We start from the raw sequence: 21,567 nt of genomic DNA on the forward strand, positions 1-21,567 counted from the left end.
GAAGTAGCAAGGGAGAAATGGGGGTTGTTTAATGGGCAAAGTTTCTACTTGGGATGATGGAAAGTTCTGGAAACAGAGTGGTGATGATTATATAACATTGTGGGTGAATTTAATGCTACTGAATTGTATACTTAAAAATGGCTAAAATGGTAAATTTTATGTATATTTTACCACAATAAAGTTTAAAAAAACTGCTATAAAAATGTATATAAATAAAAAAGCAAGTTGATTTAAAGAAATATATTAAGCATATGACAATATAGGTAGAAGGCAGGCCCAGTGAGATAGTCTGAAAATAGAACTTCTTGGAGAAAAAACACCAACTCCTTGTTTTTCTTATCTTCAATTGCTCCCTAAAGCACCCAGGTTCCAAACAGGTGTCCTGCTTCCCGCTTCGGCTTTACACAAACACCTGTTCTTCCAGGAAGCCTGCTCCAACCATCCCCACTAGAAACTTTGCCCTTCTCTGAGGTCAAGCACTGGTTGCCTGGATGGCTCTGTAAGCACTTAATTTATCACCTGGCTTTGGATCACCTGTCTGTACTATTAAATGTATTACTATTATTTTAACTTGAAAAGAAACATCTTGAAAAATAAATTCAATTAACACCGAAGCATATAAAACTAAAAGTGAGAGATAACCTCCCCTCCCCTCCTCCTGCTACTAGTGCTGGGGTCACCAAGTCAAAGGCTTCTGGGGGGCCACACAGTGTTACCAGGGGAGCAGCTTCATCGTGGTGCCTAGGATCTCTGCTGGGCAGAATGTGGGCTGGTGTTAAGAGAGCTGCTTTTTCAAGAGAAGCTAGAAGTTCAGATTTTTACATGAAAGTTCCAGAATTTTATGTAGATTAATAATATTTTAAAATCAAACAACTTTCAATTGTTTTTAAATCAATTCCAATTTTGATAAAATGAAACAAAATGTGTTAGGTACAATTCTCTACATATCAGGCTCTAACAAGCCTAGGAGGAGAGAAAGGTTCTAGTCTGTACCCCATGGCCTCAGAAGAGCCACAGAGGGGATGGTGAAATTTAACAAGTGGTAGGAAGGCAGAGACAGTATTCACAATGTGCTCCAGTGGGGCCTGCCCAGCTGCAGCCAGCTGAGAGGAGTTCTGTAATATTAGGAGTTGAATATACACTTGATGATTTATTTAATACATAAATATTTCCTGAATATTATTTATAACAGTTTCAAATTGTGTTTTAGGTCAGACTATATGGCTTGTTTTACAAAGTTCACTCTACAGCTTAACAGGCAAATTAATCTTAGGTGGGGCTCAAATGTGATACAATTTTAACCATCTAATTCTTTAATATTTTGAAATGGACCTTATTTCCATTCACAAATTCAATTTTGTAACATACCTGTTAATCTCGCTACTCAATATGGATGCTCAAGTTTAAGTTGAAATTCAGGTTTCAATTAAAACAGATATATGCTTTAAAAAAATCCTCAGATGTAAAGGTATCAACCCTAATCTAATAGAATGTTAAAGATGATGCTCACTTTCTAATGACCATTGTATAAACACAAAGGTATGGACATCCACAAACTGAGGACAGCATAGTACAGTGGAGAAAATATAGAATACACAGGGTCAGAGGGAGTGGACACACAACTCAACTCAGCCACTTTCTAGTTCTGTGATGTTAGATATGTCCTGACTTCTCTGGGCATTACTTTCCTCATCTGTAAACACAGGGTGGTGATAATACTCAATCTACTCCCATGGATATCTTGAGGACAATATGAGCTATAGTTTGTAAAGCATTCTGTAAGTTCTACAGGCTAGACAAAGCATGCTTTATTATTCTCAGCTGTGAGAGTGGAATCGGGAGCAATAAACATTGTTTAATATTTAATGCTAATTTGAGCCCTGGCTGGTGTGGCTCAGTTGGTTGGAGTGTCGTCTCATACACCAAAAGGTGACGGGTTTAATTCCCGGTCAGGGCACATGCCCAGGTTGCGTGTTCGGTCCCTGGTCGGGGCAAATGAGGGAGGCAACCAATCATCGTTTCTATCGCTCTCTCAAGTTAATTAATTAATTAATTAAAAATAAAAGAATGCTAATTAGAGCCTTTCCCTAAGATTATAAAAATGTGCATAAATAACACAACATTGAGCATTCCCATGTCAACCAAAAAGATATATGCTTTAAAAAAAATCCTCAGATAAAAGGTATCAATCCTAATCTAATAGAATGTTAAATAAATTAATGTGATAATGTAAACTTTACTGATAAGAAAGGCACCATAACCATCAGTGTTACTATAATTAAGAACCACCAATAAAAATTGTAATTATGTTAAAAAATGAACAGTTGGGCTAACCTACCTTCCAATTTGCCAGTTTTTTAAACTCTATAATTTTTATAACTGCTCCCATGAGAATACCTAGAAGAGAAAATGTAAGTTTAATATAAATTTAAGGTATGCGAAAGATTACTCAGGTTTATTATTCTAGAGAAACTGAATATTATTATGCCTCTAAATGACTTTTATGGATTTCTGCAAGTTTCATGTCTGAAAACACAAGAATGGAAATTAGTGTGAAGTTTTATGAGTTACATTACTTTCTCCCTTGCATCTCAGGCAAACATACTATAATGAAGTCTACAAAAACCTGGGGGGGAGAAAAAGCTTTACAAAATAGGACCTAAGGGCGGTCTGTGTGACACAGAAGATATAACATCTTTCGTTTTTTTCTACATCCACCCATTTTCAATGTGAAACAGGAGGAATCTTATGAGCTAAGTTTGCCCCTTAGTCCTGCCATTTTCAAGAATGAACCTAAGATCACTTTCTCAGGCTCAGATGGCAGCTCAATGTAGAGTATTTAGTTAGAGATAAGGTCCCAATGCTGAAAATAACCTAAAGTAAAAATTCTGTGAAATTCCTGGAACAAATCAGACCATCTAAGTTCAGGCATGCTTCCATAAAACTGACAGCCTCATTCTTCTCTCATAAAGTGATTCTCAAACAAGCATCACGGGTACAATTTATGACTGCTGTGTTACTCACTAGGTAAATGATTCTTAACCCTGTTGGCTCATCAGAATCACCATGGGAGCTTTTTATAAATTAAAGACACCAGAGCAGAACACCAGGCCTACTGAATCACGATCTCTGGGCGGGGTGACACAAAGCAAGCCTGAAGACCACTGTCATAGACACTTAACGACAAAGACTCCCCTTTCCCCTACAGAGGAAGGAGCATTCCCCCCTCAACTATGGAAAGCTGAAGAAACACACCTTATTGGGAGGGGTTAGGAGAAAATACTTGAACATAGAAATTTATTGGGAAAAGGAGCCACACTAACATGAATTGCCATGGGGAAGGAGGGACTTGAGGTGAAGAGAGGAGATGAGCAATTTTAAATTTATAAACCTCTATACTATTTGAATTGTTATATATTATTAAAAGAGTAATAAAATTACTTTGAAAAAGAGACCAAGACAAAAGAGATCTGAGCTATAAAGGGAGTCAATGACCATATTTGCAGAATAGGAGCTGTAAGATGTACATTCACTTCTTGCCAGATGGCAGGAAAGTGCTGATTCTAACTCCTCTCCAGCCAGAGCTCCCCAACTGCTCCTTTTTCCTTACCTCTTCAAATTGCACATACATTTTAAGGAGTTTTATACACATTTTTATTAAGCAAATAGTTCATTAATACTTTGTAAAATGTTATGAAAAAGACAAAAATCCCTTTTGATGAGATCCCACCCTCCACTCTCATCTTAACTGTCTTCCTGCCCCAAGGTAACCAACCATCTTGATAGGTTTGGGGAATATTCTACCAGACCCTTCTCTACTCCCTTACATTTATATTTAACCATACAGTCCTAGTGTGTTTGTGTGTGCGTGTACACACAAGGCACACCCGTGTGTATTTATATAAAATTTACAGTGCTGTAATGTATCTTTCTATTTGCTATTTTGCTCAGTGTTAAGTCTTGATCTATATGTAATAATATATCAGGGATTATTACATGCAGATCTGCCTCATTCCTTTTAAGAGCTCTATAGCATAACATAAAAATGCCACAGGTTGAATAGATACTCCTGCAAAGGAGATATACAAATGGCCAACAAGCACACGAAAACATGCTTAACATTAGTCATCAGGGAAATGCAAATCAAAACCACAATGAGATACCTCTTCATATCCACTAGGATAGCTATAATTTTAAAAATGTGGAAAACAAGTGTTGTCAAGGCTATAGAGAAATTGGAACCCTCATATATTGCTGGTGGGAATGTAAAATGGTGCAACTGCTGTGGGCAAACAGTTTGGCAGTTCCTTGAAAAGTTAAACTGAGTTACCACAGGACTCAGGAGTTCCACCAAGACAACTGAAAACAAACTTTCCTACAGAAACTTGTACGTGGATGTTAGTCAACAGCATTGTTCATAACAGCCCAAAGGTGGATACAGCCCAAATGTCTATCAACTGATTAACGGATAAAAAAATGTGGGCTATCCACACAATGGAATATTATCTGGGAATAAAAAGGAATGAAGCACTAATTCATGCTGTAATGTGAATGAATCTTGAAAACTTGCCAAGTGAAAGAAGCTAGACACAAAAGGCATATTTTATGATCCATTTATATGAAATATCCAGAATAGACAAATCTATAGAGACAGAAATGATTGCCTAGGACTGAGGAGTGGGGCTTTGGGGGCAATAGCTGAAGGGCATGGGGTTTCTTTTTGGGATGATGAAATGTTCTACAGTTGATTGTCAATTCTGTGACTATACTAAAAATAACTGAGTTGTACATTTTAAATGGGTAACTTGTATGCTATGTGAATTATATCTGAATAAAACTGTTATAAAAAATGACCACAGATTGTATGATTCCACTTATGTGACATGTCCAGAACAGGCAAATGTACAGAGACAGAAAGCTGGTTAGCAGTTGCTGAAGGGGAAAGGGGGAAGTGGGGAGTGACTGCAAATGGGTAGAGGGTTTCTTTTTGGAGTAATGAAAATGTTCTGGAGTTACATGGTGGTAGTGATTGCACAGCCCTGTGACTATACAAAAAAGCAGTGAATTGCACACTTGGAAATTGTGAAGTTTATGGTATGTGAATTACATTTTAATTTATTTAAAAGTCACATTAAAAAAAAAGTTTTTACTGATTTTAGAGAGAGAGGAACGGAGAGGGAGGGAGAGAGGGACATCAATGTGAGAGAGAAACATCAATCAGTTGCCTCCTGCACCCTGACCGGGGTAACCCACAACTTGGGTATGTGCCCTGACCAGGAATCTAACTGGCAACCTTTCGATGCACGGAAAGACGCTCAATCAACTGAGCCACGTTGGTCAGGGCAAAAAGTCACATTTTAAAAACTATCCCCCTAATGATGGCTGTCTCCAACTGTTTGCTATTAACAGTGGTACTGCAATGAACATGCTTGTGCATGCCTCTTGTGTAACAGTGCTGCCCTAAGGTGGATCAAGAGACAATGAATGGCATGAGCTTTTTTAAATCTCTGAAAATGCTGCCAAATTGTCCTCCAAAGTGGCAGTACCACTTTCCACTAGAGCAATCCCCACATCCTCACCAACCCTGGATAATCATCAGACTTTAAATATTTCTGCTAATATGGTGGGCAAGAAGTTGTACTTTAAGGTTTCAATTTGCATTTGCAGTCAATCTGCCTGCAGTAATCATTCCTGAATACCAGGAAAGCTGAACCTCTTTTTATGGTTTCAGATTTCACTTTTAAAGCTAGCATTTTTCTGCTCTACTAAAACCTCAACTTTCATTTTCCCTTGTAAATGTACACCAAACTTTAATACCATGATTAACACATATTACATATGAAGCAGTAACATCTGAAAATCAGTAATAATTCTATTGCCTAAGCTTGTTTTTATATTATTATTTATGAGGCACTAGAAAGCTTTGTAAAATATATTATTATTACTACTATTAATATTATTATTATTACTTGAGTAAATAATCCTTTTGAGAAGTCCTAGGACTAAACTATGGTGCAGTATTAAATTGGCAAACTATTCCTTTACATTTTGAGATTGAGGTCCAATGTTAGGAGAAATTAATTTATGCCACACAACTGGCCACCAGGTGGAAATAATGCCCTAGATACAATTTTGTATATTCCTATCAGTAAAAAGAATTGAGCATGCATTTTCAAGTTACAAATGCTAATTATTATAAAACAGTGTTACTATATTAATGTATTTTAAAATATACACAAAAAATAGAAATTATAAAACAGTGAGATTAAAATGAAATAGAAACATAAATCCTACTACTATTTTCTGTTGCCTCCCAATGGATTTTTGTACACACACCTCATTATGGACACTACTGGATTAAACCAAACATTGGGAGCAATTAATAATTATTTGTTGAGCCTCTTTTCCCAGGATTTGTCACTTTAACTTATTTCTAATCCTCAAGAGAATGTTGCACGTAGGAAGGCTCAGAGAGTTTAAGAAGCTTGTCTGACAGTTGAGGGCCAGCAAGTGACACTAATTGACTACTGGCTCCTGGGTACATTCTGCCACCTCATGATGCTGGTCTACCATGACATTGTAAAATATTAGTTTTCCTGATAATTAACATTACAGGAAAAATGCTTAAAATGCATTCAGTGTTATAATCAGGTTACAAAACAGCATGTAGAACATGATCCTAGTTCCCTTAAAGTATATATATATACACATATTTATCTGCACTGTGTTAAAAATAAACACACAGACACACAGTGCCAGGCACTATGCCAATGTATAAAATATACTTAGTTCATTCCCACAATTAGCCTATAAGGTAACCAACCATAATAATAAAGATGATAATATTAATGACAGCAGCTAACAGTTGTTGATTACTTAGCAGGTAGGCAGCATACTAAGGAATTCCATGTATTACCCTGTTTAGTATCTGCAATCCCATGAAGTGAAGGCATTATCACCCGCATTTTACAGATAAGGAAACTAAGGCTAAGGCCCAACCTCACTTAGCTAGTAAACAGCAGATTTGAAATTGTTTTAAAAACAAGTTATTTTATTTTTATTTGATTATGTAACAGATGCATATAGTACAAAATTTAATATGATGGTGGACTCCACATGGTCCTACACCATATACCACACCATCCAGAAGCTGCCAGCCAGCCCAAGTGGTAAGATGGCCTCTTAAAGACGGAGCTGAGGCACCAGCTTAGAGCTGACATTCTGTGAGGAATAGAGCTCTCCTCTAGGATGCAGTATACTCCTTAAACCTATGGCCATTATAAGGTGGTACGTCCCCAACAGGTAAGCATGTGGACAGCACATAATGGGTAGGAGTGGCCCCACTCAACATCACTCTTAGGGGCTCATGTGGGAGTAGGGATTCCTACTTGGGGAATTTCTGCTCCTTTAGCCTGAAACTTTAGGCTCAGTGGGTCGAAAGGACATTTTCAACAGGGTTCACATAATAAGCTACAATGGCTGCTGCCCATTCACTTTGGGCCCTTTGTGCCAGTAGACTAGGCGGCCTAGAAACAGGCTACCATACTGGCAGGGATGATTGACCCTGATCATCATGAGGACATAGACCTCCTACTACATAATGGGGCAAAATGGAATATAATTACTTAGGTAATGCTTTCAACCATAAATGATTTATTGAAAACACTTTAAAATATTGTTAGCATGCTTTGTCAGCTCTAATTATAGACTCAAGTTGTACTACAATATGGTAATTTTGAAAACCCAGTCCTTGATTCTGCTACTTATATTAAAAGTAGATACTACTCCAAAGATACTTTAAAAGACAGAAGACCTACCAATAAGCTGGGAATCAGTACCTCTGGATTGTCTGTCTGTTTTCTGGAGGAAAGGCTGTTTGAATGTTTTGTTTTTAAAGTAGCTTACTTCTTCAAAGGAATGGTATACCTTACTAATCCACAGAGAACACTCATATGGTGAAAGAGGGAATTTATAGAAATCAGCCCTAATACAGCCAGTTTCAGAATGCAATTCTTCAACAACCTTTTTTCTTTTAAAATTTACCTCACTATTCTGGCATATCTGGAAGATTTAAGTATAAAATACAGCTTAAAGATGATAAAATGCTGAGACAAGAGAAAATGACCATAAAACTAGGAAAGTCAAAGCAAGGTTCCAGGCAAAAGCAGGGAGGAGCACACATTTAGCTAATGGCAGCAAAACAGCAATACGACCTTCCAAGAATAAATTATCACCTCTGATCAGTGCTTCCAGAAACATGGAGGCGAAAAGTCTGTGCTAGAACTCTTCCGTAGAATTTGACAGCCTGGAGAATCCTGTCTAAAGCGATCATTTTGTCAATCTGACAACCAGTTTTGACCTGTAAGACAGTTACTCTAATACCAACACATGACTGTCTGTTTCTTTTCTAATAAATCAAAGCACCTAAGTAAGATTCAGGGAGAGTTACCCGTGGGACATCTTAAGCTGCATCAGTGTCAGGCTCTAAGAGTCTAAAAAGTAATGAAAGCTGTTACAGTTAGCCTCCCTCTAAGTTTCATTTAAAAACATTAAAAAAAAAATAACTTAAGTACAACGTGAATAGAATTACTGTATTTGCTTTTTTCCAGAATTGCCTTTAGTTAATAACTCAGGAACTGAGTGATTTTTCATTATCTTCCACTCAAAACCACATTGACAAAAAGAGCACTAATCTTAAAAAAAATTACAGCCTGGCCAGGCATGGCTCAGCGGTTGAGCGTTGACCTAGGATCCAGGCGATCGAGGTTCGATTCCTGGTCAGGGCACATGCCCGGGTTGTGGGCTCGATCAATGACTCTCTCATCATTGATATTTCTATCTCTCTCTCTCCCTCTGCTTTCCTCTCTCTGAAATCAATAAAGATATATATATTAAAAAAAAAAAAAAATTACAATCCTTTAGTCAAAAGAAGGAGGAATTACTATAAAAGCACAAACAGAGTTAAGAAGGTCATGACCGGAGCACTTCTGTGTATCCTATCCACTCAGTGATCCAATCAAATCTAGTTATAAGGTGAAACTGGTTTGGTTTTCTAACTATCAGCGGTATTCAGGCTAAACCTTGGCATTGGAAAGTCAAATTTCCAGTCCTTACTTAACCCCATCAAATTTCCAGCCCTTACTTAACCCCTTTCCGTGTTCTAAAATAAAGTATGATTGTGAAAAAAATCTACTCCTGTTTTTGCTGTATACAACAGAGGATAGTGGGCAATACAATTATTTCATTTTCTTTCCTTATAAACTTCAGCCCCAAATCTATAAACAGTGAATCAGCACTACATAGCCAATGGAAATAAATATGTGAACTTAAGTAATATGTGGAAAGACTAGTAAAAAGAAAGAACACAAAAAATGACATAAACTAAAACCAAGTCAAGTTATCTAATCGATATATGTCTACAAATGGTTTGGAAGCATGATAAAAAACAGTTGAAATTGTTTATGACAAGGATTTCTCTTTTTCTATACAGCTGTTTAACTGTGCAAAACATTTATTTTTTAAAAAGAGGCCCAAACTACAGAATTTCATGAAGTATAGAAAGTATCTGAGAGCTCTAAAAAAGGGCCAAGGAAGTATCTTTAGAACTTCACATTGATACTATTTTTTGTTTTATAAAGAATGAAAAAGTCTCGAGATTCCTTTAAAAATACAATAAAAGGGAGAAGACGTGCTTTTACAGTGCAGATAGATCCTCTTCTGTACCAACAATGTCTTAGGCACTCTGAAAGCTCAGCTATCTCACAAAAGGCCAATGATGTCTCTAAATGGCTGTGGGCTTCTGCAACTTCTGGCTAGAAGAGGTAAGCTGGGAAATTTATCCCTGAAAGAATAAAAACCCCATTTTCTCTGGCAGCTTCATCTGGATTCTTTCTTGGCAGAAAAGTTGGAAATTCTTGAAATGGTGGCTATTTCAATATTTTGTTACATTTTGCTCCAGCAGTACAAAAGCTCTCCTTCACTTTACATAGCTTTATGAAATGCAGAATGATTTTGATAGCTTTGTCAGCTTTTCTAACTTCTAACCAAATGTCCTCTAATATAATAAAAACTACTTTCTGACCCCAGCACTCTCCCTGGAAGTGCTCCTAGTGTTCCAATCACCTGAGTTAGCAAATAATTATTGAAAGCAAGACTTACTTTCCACCATCCCTCCCAAGACCTGGCTGTACAGGCTACAGTTATTTCTGCATTATCAGTAAAGAAATGAATCTTGTGGATGGAGAGCCTTGGCTGACCCCCAACACCATCCCCCTGCATGCCCAGTTCTGGGGTGGCCATGTGGTCAGAGTTCATCTACAACTTCTGGTGGAACCAGGGAGAAGAGAAGGCCACCTTTCCCACTCTGCTTGCTACTGTAAAGATAGTAAGCCTGAAGCTATGATGGCTCACATGGAGAGAGCCTGCCCAAGAGTGAAGCCAAAACGAAGGGAAGCACTGTTGAAAAATGGAGAAAAACTGAGTGCAGGAGACTTGATCCAGCTAAGTCTGAAGCTAGCACCACCTGTGGTTTTTTTGGTTCTATGAGCCAATGGGTGTGTAACTCCACCCCCACCAATTTATTTTCTTTGAATCAAATTGAATTGATTTTGCCCTTTGAATGGAAAGAGTCCTATCCCATATCAGTTGTTTTTGGCTGCAAGTAAAAGAACACCTGATTAAAAATGGTTTAAACAATAGGTGTTTATCATCTCATATAACAGGCAGCTCTGAGATAGGTAGCTATCAATTCAACAAAACAAAAATGCAGTCAAGACTAGACTTCCCATCTGTCCCCCTGGCAATCCTTAGCATTCTGGCTTTTGTCTTTGAGCCACAGGGACAGCAAGGTGGCTGCCAGTGCTCCAGACATCACATCCTCACACAAGAGCACTGAAGAAAGGGAGAATTACATTTTTTATCAGAGAAGAAAAGATTTTTCCAACCCACTACTGAGCATCTTTCCCATTGGGCTCACTGGCTAGAATTGGATTTCACACCACCCTGCTGCCTCCACCCTCTTTGGCATAGAATGAAATTACTGTGATAGCAAAGACCAATCTCGACTTGAGCACAGTGTGGAAAGACACCTGATCAAAATAAGGGCTCTATTTTCAAGAAGTCAGAAATGGCTCTTGGGTAGGCAACCAACAACATATGCTGTAAGTCCTAATACAAGCACTGCTGGTGACTGACCTGCAGTTACCCAAACATTCAAGAGACAGTGGAGAATCTGACATTCCAAACCAAGTGATAAGAACCATTTTAGTTTCCATGTGCACACAGCTAAGTACACACCAATGATATTACTCTTAAGAAACTATGAAAACTGACTGCAAAACTGTAAATTCCTTGGAATGTTTTTTTTTAAGTCTTTACTGAAATACCCCCAGAATAACAGGTATCAGCTATGAAGGTTATTTTCAACATGCCTAATATTGCGAAAGGAATGTTAACGAGCGATCCTCCCATTCTTAGAGCTCTAAGGCTATCTTCTTAGCTAAGGTTGTCAGAATCTGCCAGGAAGTACAGCTAAAGAGCCTACTAAATGGAGAACAGAAACTCTTTTGAGCAAAATTGGTTTCCAACTCTTTACTGAAGATCATCTCTATACAGTGGTGCTTCTTCCTTCAAATATGGCATCACTGGGAGTCATGAGACTTAAAGGAGATGGCAATGTGAAAGTTCCTAGGTCAGAACTTGGCACTTAGTAGTACTGTGAAGTCCAGAGAAAATATAAAAGGGGCTGAACCAGGGCAATAGGAACAAAGGTGGTGACAGGGGGAAGGAGAATGAACAGAGTCTGAGAGTTCATTTCCAAAGCTAACCTAAACCACAGCTATATTGTGAAAGAATTACTAAATATATTAAACAAGATCTACAAGGCAAAGAAAATTAATTTACAGCATCAGTGGTAATATGAAAAAATTAAATATCATCAGTAGGCTACAATATAATCTGATGAGAGCTTTAGCTGAACTTAGTGAGACCTTATTTACTATGCCTTAAGCATCCCAACCGCATTTTCCTCTTGATCTTAATACTTACTGAAAATAAGGTCTCTCCCTCTTCCCCCACTAACCACTTCAATGAACATGCATGTGAGCTCACACCTATTATTAGGCCAATTCACTCACTCTAAATAGAAGCTAATTATCTTAAGAGTTAATTGCCACAGGAAACAAAAGAGAGAAATTCGAGGTAGAATGAAATGCTCTCTGAAGACTTTAGATCTGACTCTGACATTAAAGTGAGCCATTTCTCTTTCCTAAACTATAAAGTGAAAGCCCCTTTTGGCTGTAAAATTCAGTGACACTATGAGTTAAAGTGTCAATTACTTGCCTTAGGTTCAGCTGGATGTCAGCATAGCCTAGCAGCAGAGGTCAATGTGCCCAAATGTGTTCTAGAAGTAGAAAAGGCATTCAAGCTGTACAGAGGAGTTTCTATGTGACCTTCATGAGGTCATCAACCCTCTCTGAGCCAGTGTCCTCACCTGTAAAATGGGATCCTAACACCTCATGGTAGGTTGCAGTGAAGATTAAATGAGATCAGGTATGTACCACATCTTTTGTGGTTCCCAGGAGTGGGAGGCACTAAAAAAATGACAGTTATTGCTACTGCTTTTATTATAGACCCACCAATAAGCACTTACCTAAAGAAACAACAGCAACACTCTCTGGCAAGAAATGTAATCGGTATCGAATCAGTAAATGCACCAATATGATGCAGATAGCTGTGGGAAAAACAAGACATGGTTAAAAGAGCCCATTTTAAAATGATAAACACCAAGTTCAAGGCAATAGTTACTTTTAGAGGGCTGCCAGGGAAATGGACAACTGTCAATGACACCTTAAACTTCAGCGTTTTTTTTTAATCTCTTTTCTTAAACTGGATTCGCAGTGTTTATAACATTTTCTCTATACTTCCTTACATCTAAGAGCATCAGACTCCTACTTTTTTCCTAAGCTGTTAAACCTTATACAACCATTTAAAATTATTCAAACTTCCCTGATTCTAAGAAATGGGCCTCAACTTTTTTTAAGTAGTCATCAACTAGAAAACTCTAAATACTGAGGAGCATGTCAACAAAATCAATCACTTTTACGTAACTACAGCAGAATATGCTGACACAAAAGTATTTTGCCATCCCGTGACTGGTTCTCTCTTAACATAGAAGTGAGGGTATTTTATAAACAGAACAAAGTAAATACTTTGTTTGGTAATAAGAACATCAGAGACCTAGAGATGGGGCACCTGCTCTCCAGCTGGGTACTGGAGCTCCCACTGGCTGAGGGCTCCCCATGAACCAGGCACTGTACTGAGCACTTCCAAATGCTGTCTCACTTGACACCCCCCCCCCCAATGCCCCTTTTAACTAGCTATTATTACCATTATCTATTTGATTCTAGATGAGAAAACTGAGGTTCAGAGATCAGTTCACTGGTGGGTGCTGCAGGGTGGAGCTAGATTCCAATCCTGTGCCCTTACCCTTAGGCACCCCCCACCTCCCTCCTGGCTGCCTTCATTCCTCAGTAGCTAAAACTCGAAAAACGTCTGACTTTCTTCACAGAGGGGTTATCATGACAGAAAAGGAAACAAAATATAAAAGTATTTGACAGGACTAAGTATTTCTGGACTCCCCCCCTCCCCCCCAAAAAGCATACTTTTACATAAACAATTCCTAAATGTAATTTCATGGCCCAAACGTTAATATGCATGTTTCTGTTAGGCATATAGGTGATACCATGTCATCAATCACAGTATCATCTTAATACTAAAAATAATTTTGTTGTTTTTATGTAAAAATAAATGTTTAAATAATCTGCATGGCTGTTAAGTGGCCACTCTCAGAACCCACATTGACAAATTAGTTATCTTTAGTTCCACCAAAAAAGCACCAGGTGGCCAGAGAAACAGTTATAAATACAGAAATTCTGTCTCCCTTTCATTCTATGCTCTCAACTATCAATCTGTGGTGTTATTATAAATATTTAACCTAGTTAGAAAAATCCTACATTAAATACTAAGAGCAAGAAAAAAGTCCTAATGCATAATTATAACATGTGACAGAAGCATGCTACTATCTAAAAAGGCAGGCACCTACGTAGATGATAATAAATTAGGGAGTTGAATCAGTTTCTGCTCTTTCTTTGTACCAAGCTAGATGAAAAAATTAATTTAAAACATTTATTCTCATAAATCAAACAACCACTTGCACCTTTCAGAGCAAAGGGGGAAACTATCAACAGAGAGCTAAATATAGGACTCAAGGAAGGTCTTCAGCCATTAAAAAGAATGAGGTCTGAAAAAACGATACCACAGAATGAGAGAAAATATCTGCCAATCAGATATCTGATAAAGGTCTGGCATCCAGAATATATAAAGAACTCTTGGGAGGGGGTGGGTAGAGGTGGGGAGGGTATAGGGTGGGTATAGGGTGGATAAAGGAGATGGAAAACAAACTTTTAAGTACTCAATAATTGCTATTATTACATTTTTAAAAAAGAGCTCTTACAACTCAACAAGAAGAAAAACAACACAATTTTAAAATAAGCAAAGGGCCCTGGCTGGTGTAGCTCAGTGGTAGAGGGTTGACCCACAAACCAAGGGTCTCAGGTTTGATTCCCGGTCAAGGGCACGTACCTGGGTTGCAGGTTCGTTCCCCAGCCTTGGTTGGAGCACATGCAGGAGGCAACCAATTGATGTGTCTCTTTCCCTCTCTCCCCCTCCCTCCCTTCCACTCTCTCTAAAAAAATCAATGGAAAAATATCCTCGGGTGAGGATTAACAAATAACAGTAAAAACGAACACAGGACCTGAACAGACTTTCCTTCAAAGAGTTATAAGTGACTAATAAGCACATGAAAAAATGCTTAACATCATTAGTCATTAGCAAAATGCAAACCAAAGCTACAATGAGATACTACTTCCCATCTGCTAGGATGGCTATAATTAGAAAACAAAACAAAGTGAAAAATAAAAGTGTTGATAGGAATGTAAAGAAATTGGAAGCCTTGGGCCTTGCTGGTGGGAATGTAAAACGGTGCAGCCTCTGTGGAAAAGTCTGGTAGTACCTGTGAAAGTTACACAGAGAGTAACCACTTCTGGGTATATATCACTATTTATACAAGAGAAATAAAAACTTATGTCCACACAAAAATGTGTACACAAATGTTCATAGCAGGACTATTTACAATAGTCAAAAGGTAGAAACAACACAAATGCCCATCAACTGAATGGGTAAACACAGTTGGGTATCCTAACAATGGAATTTTATTCAGCCATACAAATAAATACAATTCTAACACATGCTACAACATGGGTGAGCCTTGAAGACATGATGCTAAGTGAAAAAAGACAGACATAAAAGATCATATAAAATAGTTTGAGTAGGTAAATTCTTAGAGACGGAAGGCAGAATTATGTTTACCAGAGACTTGGGGGGTGGGGCAAATGGGGAGTGAATGCTTTTAATGGGTATTGGGTTTCCTTTTGGGGTGATAAAAATGTTCTGTAACTAAATAGTGGTGATGGTTGCACAATATCGTGAATGTAGTAAATGCCACTGAATTGTACACTTTAAAGTGGTAAATTTTATGTTATGTTTATTTTTAGCACATACATATCCTTTAAAAAGAAAAAAAAGGATGAGGTATATAAAAAACACTAACATAGACCTCCAAGACATCCTGTGAGATGAAAAAGCAAGCTATAGGACCCCATTTACACTGAAATAAACTACACTCCAAGCTATATGTGCTTGTACGTGTGAATGTACTCATGAATGTACAAAAGTATATACACAAATGTAAGTACATGTTTCCAAGTACACTTGGGGGAGGGGAAGCAAGAAGGTCCAAAAACTTCTATGTGGCATGGAGGGTATGCATACCACAAGTTAATGCGCTTCCAACGTTTCATGCCTGAAGCAATAATTATGTAACTATATTAAAACATAGACATGCCAATTTTAATAACTCCAATAAATTTAATGGCTATAAAATGTATGTGTCAAATGACGCTAATTGCTAACTCTAGTGCAAGTCAGTAGCAGTGACGTACCCCTGTTTCTGCAGAGTCAAAGGTCAGCAAGGGTTAAGCATATATAAGTCAACTGATTCCAAACTTCTAAAAGTCAAGAGTTTTGGCGCCTATTCTCAATACAGGGGAACACAATGTAATCCTTTCACATCCTTATGGGGCTCAAACATTACAATTTCATTTGATTTGACTAACATAGTAAACAAAAGTGGCAAATGTGTTCCAGGTTAGTAGTTCCTGAAGTCTAGAATGAACTATGGACTGATGACTTGCCTCAATTCAACAGAGTTCATGCATTCAGTGAGTTAACAAGTTACCTATTAACAGTATTTTTTTAAACTTTATCAGACAAATCTAATCAGGAATATATAAGATATGTATTATCTTCATAATATATAAGATTAGAGGAAAAATGCCTTCAAATTTACTTACAAAGAAGCATTCTGTTCTGCTAACGCATGTTGACCTACACATAAAAAGTGAAGATACCAACTCATAAACTGCCAAGAATCTGATTAGGTGAAAATGGGACCCACGTGACATTAGTACGACATTAGTGGGACTTCAGAGTCCAGGTTTATGATCTGTTTGAAGAGAAGACAATCCAAGAGAAATATGCAGCACTATTAAATACAGTTCAGTCCCTGCTGGCCCCAAACATGTATTAACACTGGGTAGAATTTTGCCTAGATGAAAAAACACATTATAAAAACCTGTTTTGTGGTCTTTGGCACAAAATAACCTTAAATGCTACACACCCTGAAAATTACTTTGAAAGTTTTACTTATGCTTTTCACCCTCCTGTGAAAAAAGTGATTACAAAACACAAGTTTTTTTTCCAGGCCAGCCTTTTATATTCTCTAATTTATCAAGCTGACAACAATGTAAATAGATTAATAATACTTCAGGATTTAAGGAACCAAAGAGTTCTTCATCAAGAAAAGAACTGCTTTTCTTCTTTGTATTTGGCTACTATAACAAAAGAAAAAGAAAAATAAACCCCTAGAAAGAGAATTTAACTACATTTACAGGGTAAAAATTACCTGGGCATATTAAATCTATATGGGACATTGTACACTTGAGCACTGCTGGTGGGAATGTAAAATGGTGCAGCCTCTGTGGAAAAGTCTGGCAGTACCTGAGAAAGTTACACAGAGAGTAACCACTCCTGGGTATATATCACTGTTTATACAAGAGAAATAAAAACTTATGTCCACACAAAAATGTGTACACAAATGTTCATGGCAGTCCTATTTACAATAGTCAAAAGGTAGAAACAACACAAATGCGCATCAACTGATGAATGGATAAACACAATTGGGTATCCTTACAATGGAATATTATTCAGCCATACAAAGAAATACAATTCTAACACATGCTACAACATGAGTGAACCTTGAAGACATGACGCTAAGAGGCCAGGTGTAACAGTTTTGTTGTATTTTTTTTTTTTAATCTATGAGAGATAAGGATAAGCCCTAGAACCTTAAATAAAATTACTGTATTAATAAAATGGACTATAAAAGAGTCTGAATATAAGTGTGAAAGTGACACTTCCTCTCAAAAAACACTCTTAATAGACATCAGAGAAATACTCTGCACCTTTAAATCCAGTTCACTTTACAGCTAAATCCTTTCACTTTTCTGAAAATATCTAATTGGAAATATGACTATCATTAAAGAAGAGAGGAAAATGTAAATGTGCCAACTTCACTTTTCAGATGAGAGTTTGGACTTGGGTCAAATTCTAACTATTTCTTCTGTAGTCAGCTAATCCAAAGTGGTTATGCCCGGCCGGCATGGCTCAGCAGTGGAGTGTTGACCTAGGATCTAAGAAATCAAGGTTCAATTCCCAGTCAGGGCACAGGCCCAGGTTGTGGGCTTGATCCCCAGCAGGGGGCATGCTGGAGGCAGCCGATCAATGACTCTCTCATCACAGCTGTTTCTATCTCTCCCCTCCTCTCTCTGAAATCAATAAAATGTATTTTTAGAAAACCAAAAAAACAAACTGGTTGTGCAGTTTCAATGGGATTTTCCATGTTTGTTAAACACAGTTGTCTACTGTCTACACTCTGAGAGGCTCTGAACTTAATTAATGCCTTTTATCTAAACTTCTTGACTGATATCTGGTAACCTGGATATTAGTCTCTAGTCTCCCAAATCCCAGGTATGTCAAGTGATTAACCTCTCTGGGCCTAAATTTCCTCACCCGTTAAAGGAGGAGGTTGAATAAAATGAGATTTTAAGTTTGAGAGAGTGAACCTGTTTAAAGAAAAATATTACATTAAGTAAATAACAACACAGGTGGTATACAGATATGGTGAAAGTAATAACCATGGTTAATGGAATGACAGAGGTTAAGGACAACAGTGTGCTAGGGCAAAGGCATCTGATCTTTTCCTCAACAGCAAAACCTTTAAATAAAATTTTACATGAACGCTTAATAGATATGAGACAAAATTCTGCTCTGGTCAGCCAGATGCCCTACCATTTGACTCCCCCTACACCTGCCACCACCACCACCAGCTACCCCCACACAAAAACATACATACACACAAAAACACACAGACACTCCCATGAGCAGAGTTTGAAATCCACTATACTAGATGTTCAAGGCTCTCTCTAGGTCAAAAATTCTTTAATTCTCTCTTCCAAAGGGCATCTAAGATATTTCATATAGGGCTTTTCAGAATTGCTAAGCTCTATGATTTTACAAAGAAAAAGAGGTACCCTGTTATAATGTTATACACTGATCACTGTCCCTCAATGTCTAAAGTGAAAACCAAATGGAGGACTTGACAAAGTAAACAGCGGTTTAAATAGGGCTAACCACACAGCACATACAGACACCAAGATGGCAGACAATGGTGAGTGCATTCACCTAGGACGAGGAGACTGAAGAAAATAGTCATGCCACTTGACTGTTCCTCCTGCTGAGCCTGCTCCCCTGTCTGCACCGGGAGGATGGGTTTGGCAGGGGTCGGGAGCACCAATTTTGTAGTGACAACCAGGGCAGTGTGGAGGGTGACATTGAAACTTTCGTGAGTTGTGTTGGGGAACCTGTTGGAGGACACAAAAAGCAGAATTAGATAAAGGAAAAAGGGCCCCAAAGTATCAACACACAAAGCCAGAGAGAACTTGGCACAGAGCTCGACAGGAATAAGTCTTGCAACCAACAGGCAAGCCTTGGAGAGAAACTGATTAAGAAAAGTCCTGCCTGTTGCCACAGGATGGTACATGCCCTCAGGAGCTTCTGAATGCAGCCACATAGAGGACAGGAACAAGGGGCAATCAGAGCCAGTGTAGAAACCACATGCCGCCTGCTCTTTGGCTGTAACAGGGGATTTAAACAGAGGCAAACTGGAGTCTCATCACTTACAAAATCCAACATTATTTACTTGGCACCTTTAACTCTCCAGTTTACATTCTTTTCCTCGGATTATACCCAAAGCCACCTGACTTTGCGCAATTGGTGATCTGGTTGGAATGCCCTACCCTACTTTACAAAATCTTTCTCAGATTTCAAAAGGTTCAGTGCAACCTCCCCTGTAAGACCCCACTCCACTCCACCGCGTATGTTCCCCACAGCTCTTACATGTGTTGGGGTTGTACACTAGTGCAATATTGATAAAATAGTCATTGTAATTGTGATAACAGCTCATGTTTATTGAGGCCTGCTTCATTCCAGGGACTAGGTAGCATACAACCTCTCATTTAATAAGCATAACATGCCTGAGGTGGATACTCTTACTTTCCCTTTTATACCCATGAACAACAGAGACTCAGAGAGGTTGCATAACTTGGCCAATGTCTCAGTTAGTCAGTAGCAGACTGAGCTTTGAGACTAAACTTGAAATCACTGGTCCATACACCTCTTTTGCTTTGTGCTGCTGAGGAACAGCTTAGTGTCTGGGACAAAGCAGATGCTTAATAAATAACGTGACTAAATGAAATGACCACCCAGCCAAGAAACATATCTGAGAAGTTGTCAGGTGAGGTAGTCATATTTCAACCATGGGATGCCCCGTGAATTTTTACATATCCATTCCACAAACATAGATAGGGCATCTATAATATGCAATACACTGTGCTCAGCAGGCATGGAGATGGACTAAGAGTGGTCCTTCCCCAGAAGTACCTGGAGGACAGGCACAGGGGTGGCCCCATCTCATCATTTATGGCTTCTCCTCCATGCTCTCTACACTCCAGCCACCCTGTCTGCCTTTCTGTCCCTCAAAGGCACTAAAGCTTTTCTTGCTTCTGGTCTCTTGCACTTGCTGTACCCTCTCCTATCCCTCCTTCTGCTCATTCAAGTTTCAGCTGGCACTGTCACTCCTTCCTGAGTGGACTCCTCCAACCTAGCACTGTTCCACTTCCTTCAGAGCACTGAAATCTTGTCTGTTTATGGTCTTTTCTTACAAGAAAGGAAGTTCCCAGAGGGCGGCTCCTAGGCTGCCTCCTTCGCTACTATGTGCCCAGGGCCTGAAACACAGTAGATGGACAAAAGTTAATGAATGAATGAAACTCAATGGAGATAGATGCGAAAAATGATCGTTACAGTGAAAGAGGCTAACTAGGGGATGGGGGTGAGGGACTTCCTGGAGGAGGCTGAGCGCTCCGTAATCATCAGATGACCGAAAACTGAGAAAGGGAAGTTTGGGTTGCGTAGCTGCAAGAGGGCTTTCGAAGCCTGCGTTGGGCGAACGATCCCCAACCCGAGAGTCCGACCTCGAGGACGCTGCAAGGCCGGGCTGGGCCCAGGCCCGTCCCTCCCGCCCTCCTCGCGTGGGTCGGTAAGGTCAGTTCTGGCCAACCAGCACAAGGTGCTCCGCCTTCCGGGAACGGGGGCGGCCTGAGGCGCTTGCTGTCACCCGCTGGGGCCCAGCCCTGTCGCCTCCGCCGCCCCGGAAAAGCCCACTCACTCTTCTTCCGCCATCTTCTCCCCAATCCTGCGGAGCCTCCAAGACCACCAAGTTCGGAGCCGCGGGGCTAGCAGGGCCCGCTTTTGCTTCCGGCTTCCGCTGAAGGCGCCTGCCGGCCGACGGGTCGGGGGCGGGGCTTCGGCAGCGCCAGGGCAGCCCATCTATCCTATTGTCTCTATAGCCCGAGGGTGGGAGGGGGCCTATGGGAGGACTTTCACGGTCACTTCCAACACTTCGTGACCTTCTGGCCCCACGTGGTTTCAACTTTTCCTCGCTATAGGGAGGGACCTTTTAAGGGAAACTCCTGTGAAGTCACTGTGAGTCACCCTAGCTGAATTTTGGGAAGGAAGCTTCTAGCCTGGGCTGGGCAGAGGGACCCCAGGGATAAACTTCCCCAGTCTGAGCCTCAGATTTTCTCAGCTATAAAGGGGACTAGCAACCTGGGTTTTGCAGAAGTGTGCAGTATTCTCTCTGAAAACGTTTATTGAGTTCTGACTGTATGCCTATCATAAAAATAGGTGGTGATGATCTAGGGATGGATCATTGATTAATTTGATTCATTGATGCCTGGATGTGCCCAGCAGTGGTCCGTGGGGTTGGGGATACTG

General features: G+C 39.3%; 1 protein-coding gene across 2 annotated transcripts in view; it reads right to left on the bottom strand.

Moving 5' to 3' along the window:
* SLC9A8 (solute carrier family 9 member A8) overlaps positions 1-21,043 on the bottom strand; it is a 61,013-nt gene extending 39,970 nt beyond the window's left edge. The window contains exons 1-4 of one of the 2 annotated variants that reach the window (XM_081150213.1): positions 20,960-21,043; positions 18,919-19,097; positions 12,650-12,730; positions 2,339-2,397 (exon numbers count right to left, since the gene is read on the bottom strand). In XM_081150213.1, coding sequence (XP_081006339.1) covers positions 2,339-2,397; positions 12,650-12,730; positions 18,919-19,097; positions 20,960-20,973 — 333 coding nt within the window. In that variant the 5' untranslated portion in view covers positions 20,974-21,043. Of the gene's footprint in view, positions 1-2,338; positions 2,398-12,649; positions 12,731-18,918; positions 19,098-20,959 lie in introns of those variants that run through there. The other variant, XM_081150214.1, reaches the window with a different exon arrangement.
* Positions 21,044-21,567: the final 524 nt, after the last annotated feature.

Source organism: Miniopterus schreibersii (assembly GCF_964146895.1).
Source record: "Miniopterus schreibersii genome assembly, chromosome: 10".
Lineage (NCBI taxonomy): Eukaryota > Metazoa > Chordata > Mammalia > Chiroptera > Miniopteridae > Miniopterus > Miniopterus schreibersii.